Source organism: Anopheles gambiae, chromosome 2 (genome assembly GCF_943734735.2).
Source record: "Anopheles gambiae chromosome 2, idAnoGambNW_F1_1, whole genome shotgun sequence".
In the NCBI taxonomy this organism is placed as follows: domain Eukaryota; kingdom Metazoa; phylum Arthropoda; class Insecta; order Diptera; family Culicidae; genus Anopheles; species Anopheles gambiae.
This window is the reverse complement of record NC_064601.1, coordinates 32,355,239-32,371,481: the sequence shown is the minus strand read 5'-3', so window position 1 is coordinate 32,371,481 and position 16,243 is coordinate 32,355,239. Positions and strand designations below refer to the sequence as shown.

General features: G+C 44.9%; 1 protein-coding gene across 9 annotated transcripts in view; it reads right to left on the bottom strand.

Moving 5' to 3' along the window:
• The window catches only part of LOC1273783 (serine/threonine-protein phosphatase PP1-beta catalytic subunit), a 38,863-nt gene that overhangs the window by 4,713 nt on the left and 17,907 nt on the right, over positions 1 to 16,243 (bottom strand). For 6 of the 9 annotated variants that reach the window (XM_061647240.1, XM_061647235.1, XM_061647239.1 and 3 more), the window contains exons 3-7: positions 8,827 to 8,907; positions 1,218 to 1,349; positions 894 to 1,109; positions 678 to 817; positions 13 to 351 (exon numbers count right to left, since the gene is read on the bottom strand). In XM_061647240.1, coding sequence (XP_061503224.1) covers positions 13 to 351; positions 678 to 817; positions 894 to 1,109; positions 1,218 to 1,349; positions 8,827 to 8,907 — 908 coding nt within the window. The remainder of the gene's footprint in view (positions 1 to 12; positions 352 to 677; positions 818 to 893; positions 1,110 to 1,217; positions 1,350 to 8,826; positions 8,908 to 16,243) is intronic. The other 3 variants (XM_061647242.1, XM_003436349.2, XM_061647243.1) reach the window with 1 other exon arrangement.

Sequence of the window (16,243 nt, the reverse complement as noted above, 5' to 3'; positions counted from 1 at the left end):
CAGTACACGTACCTGAAACGAACACATTAAATTTGCATCGACCGACATCATGCCGCCGGCATTGTCAAATTCACCACAGTAGTTCGGTGCAGAGAACAGCGTCACCAGCGATCGCCGGGCAAAGAACTCATACCCGTCCTCCACGACCTGATGCGCCCGGCAGATGAGATCCAGCTCATGGATTAGCAGAAACTTTGCCACAATATCTACGCCGAACGTGAAGCTAACGCCACGGTCGTTCTCTCCCCATCCTTTCACATCTTTGTCCGGATCGCTCCACAGCAGATCGCACAGTAGGCCCGTATCGGGAACATCTGTTGGTCGCATGATGCGTTTGATTTGTTCCATATGCTACAGGCGAACAAAAAATAAACCACCCTTGTTAGTAACCTCGAAACATTACAGGGTTATCCAGGGGTTCTCATAATTGTGGGACATTTCTTTGACTCTTTCTTATAGGGAAGTGAACTTCTAATTATGGAAATTGGACTCTATGGCACCCTTGTTAGACAGGCTGCTTGGAAATTTCTATTGGATTTGTCCAACAAGGGTGCTATGGAGTCCAATTCTCATTACATTAAGTTCATTTCGCTTGAGAAAGACTCAATAAAGTGTCCCACAGCTATAACAATTCCTGGAAAACCCTGTATTCACCAGCTAAAGCCAAAAACTCTTACGTTCAAATCCGGACTTAAACCTCCGTGACAGCAGAAGATTTTCTCATCAATGATGGCAGCGATCGGCAGGCAATTGAAACAGTCCGTGAATGTTTTCCACAGCTTCACATTGTACCGCCGCTTGCACTCGTCATAGAAACCTGCATTTAAATAGAAACGCATTCAATAGTCTCGACCCGTTCGTGAGCATCCTCCCCCCCCCCCTCGCTTTCTCACCATATATCCTATTAATACTGGCACACTCGTGATTTCCGCGCAGCAGGAAAAAGTTTTCCGGATACTTGATTTTGTACGCTAACAGGAGACAGATCGTTTCCAGCGACTGCTTGCCTCGGTCCACGTAATCTCCCAAGAATAAATAATTGGCCTCCGGGGGGAATCCACCGTACTCGAACAGTCGCAGCAAGTCTGTGTACTGGCCGTGTATGTCACCTGCAAAGGAGGGCAAAGCAGGTTCATGAGCAACAGGATTTCTTTTTGCATAACAACAATAGCACATCATTAAGCACCCCACTTCACAGTGAATCGCACACTACTTACCACAGATTTTAAGTGGAGCCTCCAGTTCCAACAGGATTGGTTGTTGTAGGAAAATTTCACGAGATTTTAAGCATAGCGCACGAATTTCTTCCTCTGGCATAGGTACCGATTTTCCTGGACGACATCCCCGAACTGCGGTGAAAAGAAACAATTTAAAATTCAAAATAAAAAATTGTATTACCAATAATTCAACTGTGCTATGCTCAACTGCGTCACAGCGGTGAATGGCTAACAGAAACAGAATACCCAAACGCTGAAATCATATAAATTCAGCAGATGGATTAGACCTAATTTGGCTGCCGCTATTAATAGTTATATTTCCCCGGAAGTCATATAATTCTTGCTTTCCCTTTTGCACAGCGCGTAAAACGAATTGTTCAAATGCGGCTTTAATTAAATTATCCACTTTGCACAAGTGGAACCACCGTGCAGTGAAAAGAAGAACAGCACAAAGCAGGGAAAAAATAACAGTTTTCTTACGAACCAATAATTCGTGTTGTATAACCAGTGCATAAAAGGTCGAAAGGTATTGTAAGGTTGCAATAGATGCATTCATAATATGCCTTTTTGTTTTCAACGCAAAATATTATTCTATTTTAAAACATAAAGATACGTCGTTGACATGCCTAATTTCATTCCAGTTTCCAGTGTAATCAAGTAGTTTGAACCATGAATCCAGATACTATTTACTTACAACTGTTCTATCTGGTTGATTTAAGCTAGAGCTCCTTCTACACATACATGAATATCGATGTTTTACTCAGACCATTAAAATAGCTTGAACTGTTAAAATAAATATTCGATAAAATGAAAGTTAAGTAAACTTTAATAAGTAAATCAAATATGTATTTATGTAATCGTATAGCAAAACAGAAAAAAATAAAATTGCTCTGCCAATACTATGAGAATGAGAGCTTTCTAAATTATAGCTAGCAAGATCAATGCCTTGCTACAAAGCACGAATGCAGTAATGGCAACAAGCGCTAGGCGAATTCGTATTCCCTTGCCGAACCATCGCTGTGTGCGGAGGAGGAGCTAATCAAACCGAAACGATGTATTCATTCGCGAAACAAGCCGCCACAAAATTACCTTTCCGCCCAGCCAGCTCTCGGCTTACCAGGCTAAACAATGATTTGGGGCGAAGATTTCATGCCCATTTCCAGAGAAAATTCTAGTTCCTCGGAGTGTAAAATTTGCCGCATGTCAGGGAACTACATTGGCGGTACAGCGTTTGCGGGCGGGCGCTGACAATGGGCGGACGATTTTAATTGCACCTAATTTACGATCAACGAACAAACCCGGTTGCAATCGGAACGAGAGAGAAAAAAAAACACACACACACAGCAAAACGTGACCAAAAAGGAGGTAACAACACCCACTCCGCGTGGCGGTGGCCGGGAGTTGCACACGCCCGATTGTATTTGATGAAGCTGGGTCCCCCCACCACCACAACTCAAGCTTCTCCTCTCAAGGGTGTTATTATAATGGTGACGTCGCTGTTCGTCGACAATAATCACCTAGAGGGGGGTGGCCAGCCAGAGGGAGTAGGTAGAGTTCGGGCCGTTTAAATCGTCATCGGCAGCATCGCGTGAGCTTAATCGAATGCAATTGATGTACGAATTAATAGCAGCCGTCAGCCGGTAACAATAGCGGCAGCACGCGTGCTGTGATGTTGGTAGGTAGTAGTGTTGGTAAAATAGTACACGTTCGCTAGGAATTAGATGCGCTAGTACCCGGCACTACGGATATAACATCAATCGTACCCGTTTCGGCTGCTACGCCCCACAATTACACCTTTTGCGCCTCTACATTCTTCGCACAGCACAGCGAACCCCGGCAGCACTGATTCGATGGATTGAGCAAATTATAGCTTTGGAACCACGTACCAGATGCAAAATACACGCCATGCGTCTAACTGCTCTAGTATCACGCAATACTTTCGTTTATACGTCAAATCGACATCGAACTCCCCGCACGGAAATTTAGTTCCTTCTCAGAGCTTATTAGACCTTGTTCTTTTTGCAACCGAAACAGTTTAATTTAACCATAATTTAACCAATTTGTCGTTCTTACATAAACAGATATTTCTTCTTCGAGACCTCTGCCGATTGAAATCATGCATTATCACACTTAATCGCAAAGCTTAAAGCCAATCCCACCGCCATAAAGTTAGTAAGGGCAATGACGTCCGGACGTGACACGATGGGACAAAACGAATGCATTCCCCGCATGCGACAATCATTGCAACGGCCATGTGTATCACTCGTGATTCGCATCTCATCCCGTCGACAACTGGCACCGATGTTATCACGGTGCAATAGTTGCTGCTCGTTGTTGAAATATAATCCCCTTGCCGGGAGCAAAAATGCCACAACCTTTCAGTACCATTCACGGGGAGCAGAACTTGCCATAGAGCGAACCATAGAAAAACAAGGTAAATAAACAATCGAGTTGTTCTAAATCGCCCAACCGTAACGCTCCTCCAACTTCGCGTGAACATACACACACGCACGGAGGAACACACCAACAACACTCGCTACCGGGGTGGTGTCCGGTGGCAGTAGAATCGTTGGCCATGAACTTTACACGAGATGTGGGAGAAAAAGGTGGAGAGCTATCCCTACCCCTGTCCGCTATCTGAAGTGCTCGGTTCCGCGCCAATATTCGTCCGGTAACCCACCCACCTTCCATCCGTGCGCGGCATTTTGCATGCAAACTTTATAGCTGGAGGGTAGCAAAAGGCGGCAGTAGTAATTTGTCCAGACACCATCACCAAAAGCACCGCGCCGCAGCAGCCATGCAGCGATGACGCGCATTCTCACCCTGATGACAGTTTTGCGTAACGGTTTGAATTGTGCGCAAATGCACAAGGCGCTCACAGTGTGCACATAATGTGTGCGGGAATGAACGAAGGCGCTCATGTCGCCTTACCCAGACGTAATGCTTCAGAATCCCACGGAATCGTATTGGAATGTTCTAACAACACACAATCAATGGATTCTGCTCTTGACTGTACTGTAATTGTTGCAGATATCAATTGTTTGCCCTTGATGACATTCTAAATGATAAGTAAACAAATAAATGCTAAAAATAAAACAAATTGTGATAAAATATTCCCCGATTGACGAATATTCAGCATTAGAAAAGCAGCACAACAACATTCGCCGAACATGCATAATGGAAAGTAGGTTTAACACAGGTAACGATTAGTTGACGTTTCCTGGAGATACAATCCTATAGATTGACCTAGAGATTCCTAGAAGTACCGAACGTTACATCAACTTTGCAGGAGAACGTCGCGCGTTCCATGGTTACCTCACGACACCTTTTTTACGTAACAACATTGCAATCGCTGACCCACAGACACACACACACACATTCATACAATTACACAACTATTACTGTACCAGATATATCCCTAGTGTGCAAATATACTGACCTGAAACGAAAATATAGAAAAAAGAGGAAAAAAACACAAATACATTAGTGACGCACGTTTTACAACACTGATTTTAATTAAAGAAACTACACAAAGTATAATGCACATTTATGTTAACCTATCTGCAGAGCATAAAACATCCGTAATAATCATTCAAACACACACTATATGCTTTACAGACTACGACTAGTGGAGCTAGAGGAGCGGGAGCTTGGATTACATTGGACAACAAGATAAACCCCTTTCTAAAAGGCTTAGATAACAACAACTTTAGGGGTGAGCAGGGGTTTAGCGGACTTGTAGTAGAAGGAAACGTAAAGAGGTGTAGAGAGCGAGCAAGACAGAACTTTCAGATCAGAATAGATACACATTCGAGCCAACAATGCCACCTAAGTAAAAGCATGCTTAAGATTAACTCGCAGATTTTAAAGAATACAGCAAACACAAAACGACAACACTTCATACAAGCGAGAGAGGGGAACTGTTCGGAGATATATTTGGTTGCTGTTTACAATGTCCTTTAAATGATTTAAATAATTGTACTTCAACACGGTCCACAGCCCAACTTACGGCTAACACGATCTATCAAGTAAGCAGTAGCACGTTCTCCACTGTTGCCTACCACTTTTATATAGAACACAAGACAGATTGCTTGAAATAAAACCCTTTCCACCATTCGCCATTTAAGCCTTAATTTGGTGAACGCAACGAAAACCACCAGAAACAATCAACCGCTGAGCTACACCAACATAAAGTACGGTAGACGGTAAACGATCCGGACGGTTTCAAGCAGTAATCTGCTCCCCCCCTCTCGACCATGGTTTAGTGGTTGTGTGGAAGCAACGCGTAGCAGCTCTACCATACTGGAAGTTTAATTGAATCATCAAATATTAATCGTTTGATTAGTATGTAGCAGTCTAAAGTGTGAGGTTTATAAGCAGCATAGATAAAAGGCGTAACCACTAATCACATTTCTGGCGTACCAAAAAAGCACAAACGCCCTCTGGCTGTGAAAACCCACATTATTACAAGAATATATATTTGGACAACCTTTCGTAAAACAGAATCTTTTTCAACAAACGCTTATTCATATATACTATTTCCTCTTTTTCTTGTTGCCCTATTTGCTTCTGTCCTGCTCACGCCAGCAAAGACGTTGAGCGTGCGCAGATGGAGACGCCCGGTGAATGTTATCGATGTGCCTTTTTTGTTTAAGTTTAGCTTTAAGGCAATGGAAGGTCATTTGGATAAACTGGCAACACCCACCCGCATATACGTGTGGTCGGCAGCAAAGTTATGAACCACAATCGGTTGAAGATTTTCCGCCACACTGCAATCAATCATCAACCGCTCAAACCTACGTAAAAGAGCAACAAAGCTGTAGGCGCTGGGTTGCTCTCACACGCTGATCCATCACCGTCCGACACCGTCATTTGAATGGGGGTCGTGCGATAAGAAAGGATCGCAAACCCGAACCGACCAAGCAACCACCAGCACACACCTACACACGCCCAAAAGGATGGTGTTGTGGCTGAGCGAACCCGAATAGATAAACTAGGCGTGAGAGGGTGATACTTTCCATTCTCTTTAGGATGCGTGACAGGTAAATCAATCCATCCACCAAACACAATTATCGTTTCGTGCAATAAACGCGAAAGGTATCGTTTCGTAGAATCGTTGCTTTCAGCAGCTATCGATGGATAATGCAAACAAAATTATAGACACAATCGAACAACCACATCCGGGACGGGTAGGAATGTGCGGCTCTTGACATAGCTTATCCTGTGTGAAAGTTTACGCAACATGACGGGGCGAGAGGCTGTTATCTTTCCAGTCGTAAGGCTAATAGATAGTGACGCATGTAGCGGAACAATTAGACCTCTGGTTCGTGAGAAGCATGAAGACTCGCTACTGCAATTAATACATGCTATCTGAGGCATAGGGGAGTATCAAGCAAATCCCTTAGACATTTTAAAATAATACAGAGGTTTATTGTTAAAACATCGATTTGCAACTCCCAGTCCATTCCTAAAAACTATTGAAGAAAATGAATTATCTTAACAAATTGCACAACTCATTCATGATAGAACTCAACGAGAGTCTATCTTTTTATTTACCTGTCATTACCCAGCAGAAAGATTACACTAAACGTATTTTTATACCTAAACAGTTTCCTTCAGTTCCCAGCCTCGAACCACAAAAGCCTTAGTGTGTGGAGATTAAGATTGATTGCGATGAAAGTTACCATTGATGTATCCTATAGTACCCGCATTATTTACTCACTTCAATGCCTTCGACAGCCGACGACATCCCCCCTAGACTGAGGCCCGTGGTAACGGCCATGGAGCACATTTATCTAGCCAAACGATCATCCAATTAAGTCATAAACGATAGCAACAACAATAATAATCGCAATAAAATATGGCCAAGCCGAGCAATATAACCCTTCAAGCGCACACGCCACACCGCGTTGCCTTCGCCAATCCATCCATGATAATGACATTGACAGCTAAATCTGCAACAACCAGCACACAACAACGAAACAACGCACGTTCGTCGCCGGTGCTGCATGCGGCACACCAGAGAAAGTTCACCCGACCGCGAACGGACCGAATAAACAATGCTGCTGGTGGTAGTGGCTGTCTCTACGCCGACCATCGTTCGCCGCAGCCGCCGCTCGCTTTGTTTTCCAATCCCATCCCTGACGCAGCACCACGGCGGCCGGGGCACGTGTGAGTAATGGACATACACTGCGCAGTGTCCGGACGGCAACACACCAGAGTCGGCAGCTGAACGAACGCGGCTCCTGTTCGTCTTGGAGAAGATACGCTTCCACGGATTCGCTCAAGGACTCAAGTGACCGCGCACACGGCGGAGGGTTGGACATTTGCATATCCAATGAACGAGGGGAGAAGAAATGTGGATCCGGCATGTGGACGAACGAGCGAGATGCGCCAGTTTTCGCGAATTCATTCATGCATATGTAACAGGTTGTTGCTGCTGTTTGTTACCGATGTGTTCATCGGTCACGGATTGTGCAAAACAAATCCTTTATCGCCGGTTTCGTCGACGAGCTGTGTTTGCTGTATAAACACATGTCCTTATGATATTTCATCATTGAAAAATACATGCGCTACCTTCGCGTTCCCGAAATTTGGTTTCAAGTGTCAAGAGCTCAAAAATCCAAGAGATCAAAAATGCAATCTAAAGTATCACACTATACTCGCACTGTAGGACCTGTACTACGCAACATTATTTTTGCATGTCGAACTGGATAAACAAAACACCTTACCTTTGCTTCGTATCGTAGAACATTAGTTTATTCTACCGGTACATGTAAGTTAAATTAAACCATCAATTGGAAAGGTCGTCGACGAGAGTTAGTTTAGCTAATATGTTCACCACAGTGACTTTCACAATAATCAAACCAGCTAGCAACTGTAATCTACCAAACTGACAACTAAAACAATAACACAACTGCAGGCAAATAAAGTCTAATTCGAGCATAGAGTCGCCGGGTGTTCCAGTAAGAAAACAGGAAAACAGTGGAAATAGAACATACAAAAACAAACAACACAGCACGAAAGTATAGCTTTCTTCATTACAATACAACGGTTACGGGAAAACTAACAGCGAGAGATAGAGAGAGAGAGAGAGAGAGAGAGAGAAGGGGGGGGGAGGGAAAGAGAGAGAGGGAGAGAGAAAGAGAGAGAGAAAAGGAGAGCAGAATACAAGACAGCTTGGCACGACATAGGACAAAACATGTCAGCAAATGCAGCAAAGAAACAGTCGAAAGGCACTTTTTAACACAAGAAAAAATGTAACAAACTCCTACAAAACGCTTTGCGCAATCGAAACAGTACGGGACAGATCAACAAAACTAGACGTGAGTCTTGGGGGAGGGAATGTAAAATTGGCAAAACGCAAAGGATATTAACCCTAATTGACAAAGGGAATGTTAAGTGAAAACCAACACAACAATTCAACACGGTCAACTAATCATACCAAATCATACCAAAAACTACTACACGAACGAATGCAACGAACATAACACTTCGCAAACGACGCAAACTGCGAAACTAGGCAAACAGAAACAAAGGAATGTGTTGTTTGTTTGTTTGTATTTTTTTTTTTTTATCATTCCATCAGTAGTAATTGCTCTATATGTACCCATGAAATCGTGGGAGAATATCTCTTTCAGTTTGCCCTTTTTCCGGGACTCTTGTGCCTGCTGCTGCTGCAGTTTGTGGGCTGCCGGCGGGTGTGGTGGAGGATGTGTGTGCGCGTTGTTTGTTGCATACACGCGAGACATAAACGATGAAGGGTGGTGTGTGGGCCGGCACAAAACGCGGGAATCGATAGGCAGCACACACCGTGGCCAGGCAGCGCACGTGAGAGAGAGAAAACACGGAGGGATTTCGATTGTTTTTGGTTTGCATTCACAGATGCCGTGTAGCGCCGTTGATCATCGCCAGACAGCAGGGGGGTAGTAGCGTTGTGCGCGTTGGTAGCAGAGTTCACGGTGAGCCAAAAGAAAGCAATAGAAAAGCAGCACATTACAGCATCATAAGGAGAAAGGAGATACATGGGCAGGTATATATGTGAGAGTGGGCGGCGACGAGTTTATGGAGCAATTGTTCCATCCGTGAAATTTGGGGATGGATCAGGAAGCGCGCAATGGCGATTGTATGTGTGTGAGATTGATCGTGATGATTTTTTTTAAACAGCATTTTTGTCATTTTTTACAAAACATTCGTATATTAACGCCAAATTTCAACGATTAATTGCCACACATATTTGAACAGTTTTAGATGTAGTGAGCATTTTCAGAACGACTCTCAGTCCCACACACGGTACCAAAGGCATTACAAATTACAATATCATCACCCGAATGGGGGAAGAAATAACGATTTGCACGAATTTTCCACATCATTTCACACACACACACACAAACCGTTACCGATAGTACGGTTGCGTCGTTGTCGAGCGTCAGATTTTAACAGTTCAAGTTAGTTTGCGCAGTAGTACACAGGTAGTAGGGTGGTGTAGTTGGTTTTTACAGTTGTTGCGTTTGTTGCGTACAAGAATCGTAGCGAAATCCAGTATTTTTTTTTTGTATTGTTTTAATAAAGCAGCAGGAAAAGAAAGAGAAAAAGAAAAAGAGAAACGGAACAAATAAATAAGGAAAATTCGAAATTTCGGACGTGTGGTGCGAAGAGAAGCAGCAGTAATCACACAACATATTATATGAAACAACGAACGAGGTTGTGTGTTTATCGAGAGCAGGAAAAGAGGGGTGGAAATTAGATACGCCAAACACAGGGCACACACACACACACAATGATGAAGCTGATACATGGAGGACGGATTGGGAGAAAAGGACGGTTGACTGACCGAGTCATGGGGCGCGCATCATTGATGTTCTCATGGTATTACTATATAATGCGCCGTCCCTTAATGGAAATTAGTGGCATGCCATATGACATATTATGATGCGTGATACAGAGCACAATGAAAGCGAGATCGAGAAAAACAACTCCTTCCTACACATGCACTGTGGGGAGGAGGGGTGGTCTGGAGTTGAATGTTGAGTAAGAGAAGAGGCTACACAGATGTTGATGGATAAAAATGTGAGCAGTAAAGATCGATATGGCCACACTGGACAATCATAATTATTAAACAGTAAAACAAAACTACCCCTAGCTATCCTTTCGAAGCTCTTGAAGGCTTCTTTGAATACTTCCAGGCATCATCAAAACTGTTAGGGAGAGTTAACACGCATACATTTCAACGCTTTAAATCCTTACAAGCGAAAGGTTTCACACCAAAGCCGAATCTCATTAGGGTATACGCGCCAACCGTGGAAACATCTCAAAACCCAATTTCCTGTCCAACGAAGCGCCACCTCCGCCGCCGCCGGTCAAACGTTAGCGCTGCTGCAAAATGTAATACTATTACCCCAGAGCAGTGCCAGATCTTTCTGGTGCCCCGGCTCGCACAGTAGTAAAACGAGATATAGAGAGCGCAGAGCAAAAAAAACCGGCGACACGTTGCGACACCATCACTAACGGACACAACGCCATCTTTTTTTCTGTCCACCCCCTCCCGACGTGTGCCCGGTGGTTAAAATATGGTTGCTGCTGCCGTCAGACGGCCGGACCAGAGCCACGGGGCACGAACCGGGGGAGAGGATTTCATTTTCAACCTAATTATTGCGCTCAAATTGAACCAGCGAACCAATTTCCCCCGTGCTCTTCACACGCTTTAAACATCATCGTCAACCTTCGTCGTCACCTGTCGTACCAATTTGTTGCGCGTTGTAGTAGTAGTCGTGTTGCTGCTGCTCCCACAGCAACAAATTTCCCTAAATCACCCTTTCCATAAAAAAAGAAATTACTTCTTCACCACCAGCAAGGGTCGACCTGTCCCGCTGGGATGATGTTCGAAACACCTTGTTTATCAAATATCCGTCGGTGCCGTGTTTCCCACTGGTGCGCGATGATGATGATGATGCTGCTGCTGCTGCCACTAGAGACTGTGTGCCGTAAACGGAAGCAAAGTGTGCCCGCGAAAGAAAGAATGTTTCACTCCAGGCACGCTCCGTGGCGAGGCCTTCCCAAATGGAAACAGCATCCGGGCGCGGGCAGCAAAGGCTAACTCGAGTAGTATTGAATTTATACCTTCTATCACACATCCACAAAAACGGAGGGTGCCACCTTGGCAGTATCTAACGCCCAAACCCGCTTCCAGACCGTGTGCTGAAAAGGTGTGTGTGTGTGGTGTTTGTGTCAATGACTTTCCGTGCGGCTCGCGCGGCGGCGCACGACGTGCACACCACACCGGAATTTACACATCCGGAAGACATATTTTTGACGCTCCCTGAGCCACGCCGACATCTTGGTGAAACTGAAACCGGAACCGGATCATTTACCGTATCAAAAGGTGATAAATATGTAACATTCAAGGGGATGCGGCAGAGCCGGACGATGTTTCGGTTACGAAACCGTGACGTAGTTGTGTCGAGGCGTTTCGTTTTTGCTTGTGCGAGACGACCCGCTTTGAGTGCAGAAAGGCCGCCACCCTAACTAAGTACAGCTGGGTCTGTAACGAACGCGGCTTAGCGAAGCGAGCGAGATGCGGCTTACATTACAATACACAGACGACGAACCTTTCTCCGTCGGAGTATAACCAATCCATTCGGAGAACTTACGAGTTACGTAAAAAGCACGACGTTTGTCTCTAGGGATTTGCAAGAGGCTTTCGAATGATATTTTTGATTAATTTTAAACACGCTAGTTAAATTCAGTTCAAACAAACGTGTATACCATCGCAAACAAAACCTTTGCTGTGCCGGTGCATACTTGCACACTTCCATGCACACTGATATTGAGCGCCAACCGTGTGAGAAAATAAGTGCTAATAGTTTTCTTTTCTTTTTTGCATTTTGCATTTTGATGTATCGTGCCAACAATGCACCCCGGGAATGCACACACCAGTGCAGGTTACGTCCAGCTCCGTCAGTCAAACACACGACACGTGCAGCCGATCGAACAAGACACATGACGTGGTGGCGCAGGCATGGGTATTTGTGTGTTAGTTTAAATTGTTTGACATGGTTCCATGATATTCCATGATTTTTCTCTCTCTCTCTCTCTATCTCACTTTATCGTCACCACGGAGTGTGCTCCGGCTAATCGATATAGTCATGAAGTTCAGTATGTAACGCGTGTCAAACGTTCCTCCGTTCTCTGGCAGGCGCGCATTACAGGAACAGTGTGTTTGGTTATTGCAAGAAAAGCAAAGCGAGATCAACATCGATTATATTGAAGAACATTCAAAATAACATTATTCTTCGTATGAAACTACTGAAAATTTAATTGATTCACGGGTCAGACACACAACAGAAGCTCCATAAATCTTCAACCTAAAAAAAGTAATCCCCCAGTAGTACTCAAATGCACGTGTCGCGACTTGACACAATAGTTCAATACATCTTTGCATCACTTCTCTATCATGCATTAGCATCATATCATGATGGCATCTATTGCAAACAAAACAAACTGCAACTACTGCAGCAAAATGGACCCGACATCATCGCACACACACTGGTGGCAATCAAAAGTGATGAAAAATTGCTCCAACCGACCTTTCTAACCCCAGTCTGTTTGAGTGACATGTTTACACTAGTGATGGGTAAAGTTGGCAAAAATCCGGAGTTGATTCCGATCCGACGCCGGTGATTTCGGAACCGACTCCAGAAGGTAGATCCGCCCAGCATTATCCGGAGTCGTTCAGAATCATCCGGAATCGGTTGGAGTTGGAGTCATCCGGAGTCGTCCGGAGTCATCCGAGGTCGTCCGGAGTCGTCCGGAGTCGTCCGGACTCGTCCGGAGTCGTCCGGAGTCGTCCAGAGTCGTCCGGAGTAGTCCGGAGTAGTCCGGAGTCGTCCGGAGTCGTCCGGAGTCGTCTGGAGTCGTCCAGAGTCGTCCAGAGTCGGTCTTCAACACAAAGACCTGTATACAAAGTGCACGTGCAATTCGAAAGAAAAAAAACACAACGAAATGAAATGCCTGATCGCAACCACATTGCACCGGACGGTTCCTGTTAACTCCGACCAACTCCATTTCGGATTGACTCCGATTGACTCTACACTTGGTCGACTCTACACGACTCTGAATGATTCCGACTCCGGTCGACTCCGACTCCTAACTCCGAGCGACTCCAAACATCTCCAGACGACTCCAAACAACTCCGGGCGACTCCCGACGACTCCGAATGACTCTGGACGATTCCGAACGACTCCCACTCCGCACAACTCCGAAGAACTTCGAACGACTCCGGACGACTCCAGACGACTCCGGACTACTCCGGACGACTCCGGACGACTCCGGACGACTCGGATTTTGCCGGAGTCGGAATCGGAATCAGACTAACAATAGCCGGAGTCGGATCGGAGTCGTGGGTGCGCTCCAAAGAGCACATCACTAGTTTGCACCGACAACAATCGAAATGGTGCTTGTTTTTTTAGCACTGTCTCTCTTGCCAGCACTTGGAAGGTCGTTTTTGATCAATGTGTTATGATTTCTGCGCACTTTCTCCCGTCGCCTCTTCCGGGTCGATGAAATAGGCGCAAGGCGCGATATGGTGGTACTGATTTAAGGCCGACCTCCAGCTACTCTTCCTTCTCCTCTCTGCCGAAACTCTTTCTAGCTTCCAGGTCAATGTGCGCATGCAATATTACGAGATACGGCACCGATTCGCGCAAGCAAAACAACATTTGACCCTGAAATGCCATCGCATCGCTTTACCGAGCAATTTATTCTTCCACACAACAGAATCATTTTAGCGGCGATCAAACAAAATATCATTTGAAGTTTAGGAAGATGGACACCCTTCCCAACCAAACTCCCAAACCTCCGACACAGCACTAGGGTCTCTCGTCTCGCTTTTAAGTTCTGGGACTGGCTAAATATGTAACGATCTAAATCCAACACACATCAAAGAAGCTGGCGGTGTGCGATGTCTGTTGAAAATGCGCAATGACCTGCAAAAAAACCACCCGCCCCATTTTCACCGCGTTTCGTGGGATGCTAAATTTAGAAGCATATGTTTAAACCATCACCAGAAACCTAGTTAAATCATTGAGGACCATCATCTAGACATTGGCACCCTAGCCCTCCCCTGTTCTGTACGAAAGTTTGAGGATTTGAGAGGAAGGATACACAGGAAGTGGAAAGAAACCCCGTGACATACATTTTTCACGGTCTTGTTTTTTAGTGCTGTCGAGTTTGTTTAGTGTGGGGCTTGTACCGTCCTTGTGTGATACCAGATTTTTGTTTGTGCCGTACAAACAAGACACCCACAACATCAGGCCCCATACAGTAACAGGTTTTAATTGGATTACTCTGTTTTTGTTGCCTTTTTTACTTGCTTTTATGTTTTGTTTAACAATTCAATTTATTCTTCTGCTTAATCCTATGGTTTGCTTAAAAATAAAAAACTGCCTAAAATCTAAACTAAATCGATACGCCAAACATTCCAGAACATTGATTGCATTGCTTAAAAGGCAAATTGTTATTGATTGCACATTTCACAGTCCCCCTATGTTATATCTTTACCAGCCCGACGGGGCGTATGAACCTCCGCGGCTAAAATACGTCCTGCCAGCTGTGTATGTGTGTATGTTTTTTAAACAAAACAGATTAAACATTTAATGGATTTTCCCCAACAGGAGACCGCCGGCATTTCCCGGCCCAAAAGCACTCCCGCCGCCGCACGTTCGCTTTACACATGCTTATCATTCGCTTCCCTCGCAACTAAAAAAGCTCGCACACGAGACCCATTTCTCCTCACAGCAACAGCAATCAAACACCCCCCACTCACCCTGGGCTCACGAACACAGCCCAAAAAAAAGGCTAAGTTTGAAAGTAATTATCTACCCTTCGAAAACTTTTCCCAAACAACTTTGATACAGCGCGCTGCTGCTGCTGCTGCTGCTGTTATAAATTGGACCACCCCTTACGGCCTAACCTCCCACGTTGGTTCTTCTATGACCTTCAAGGGCTAATACATTTACAGGGCGTTCTGGTTAAATGTATGTGTGTGTGTGTGTGTGCTGGCAACAGAAAAATACATTAAAACGCATTTGAAAACTACTTTCATCGGTGCAAACGTTGCCCTTTTGCAACCCCGTGGTAACTTTTTCCCTCGCTGGGAGAAATGGCGTGGAAATAAAACAATAACCTCATCTTCCCACCCACCAGGAGAAGAAATATTATATCAAGAGTTGGTAGAGCCTCAATAAAAAACAATGGCTTGCATCGTATCTTGTTAAATCGATTTTGCTTTCTTGATGCTTCATCACTGCAATTCTTGGAAAAGTGTAATTGCTTTAGCAATCAATCGAACGGCATTTGCTAGAGTTCAACTCAATATAGTTTATATAAAATGCTCATCTACCATACATAGACACAACACACGCACAGTACGTTCGGAAGAGCCTATGCAACAACATTAATATAATGCTGCCCTGCCACTGAGCGCAGAGAGTACCTCTCTGAAACCGAACCGATATCAGTGCAGAAAATTCAATCAGCAAGAAAATTAATTATTGCAGCGCACAAGCAGTGCACGCGTCTCCATTGTGATGGAGAGTACCTCCATCCACTGTAAGAAAGTTTTTCCTCCGACCTCCCACCCACCCACAGTACTTTTCCCGATAAATCTTCCAATCGATGCACAAGTCCTGCTCGGCTGCGGGCCTGACAGCAACTCCTAGGATAAGGAGCAACAAAAAAAAACCCTCTCACACAGCAGCAACAGCAACTACCCGACCCGCCGCACCATAAGCTGCAGACCTTCATCGCCCCCCGATACGGCTTTTACTGGTTTCAACGGAAGCCATTGAAAAGTGAGAAAAACGTGATCTCAACTTGAAGAGCCCTCGAGAAGCGCGCGCAGAACGGAGAGCATGAAGGGAAAAGCTGCTGCCAGTTGCTTGGGTTTTAGAGTTATGTTCTTACTCCCTTCGAGCGAAAGGTCTCTGCCACACAGCTGTCCCTTCTACGCCCTCGAACAGTTCCCCCCC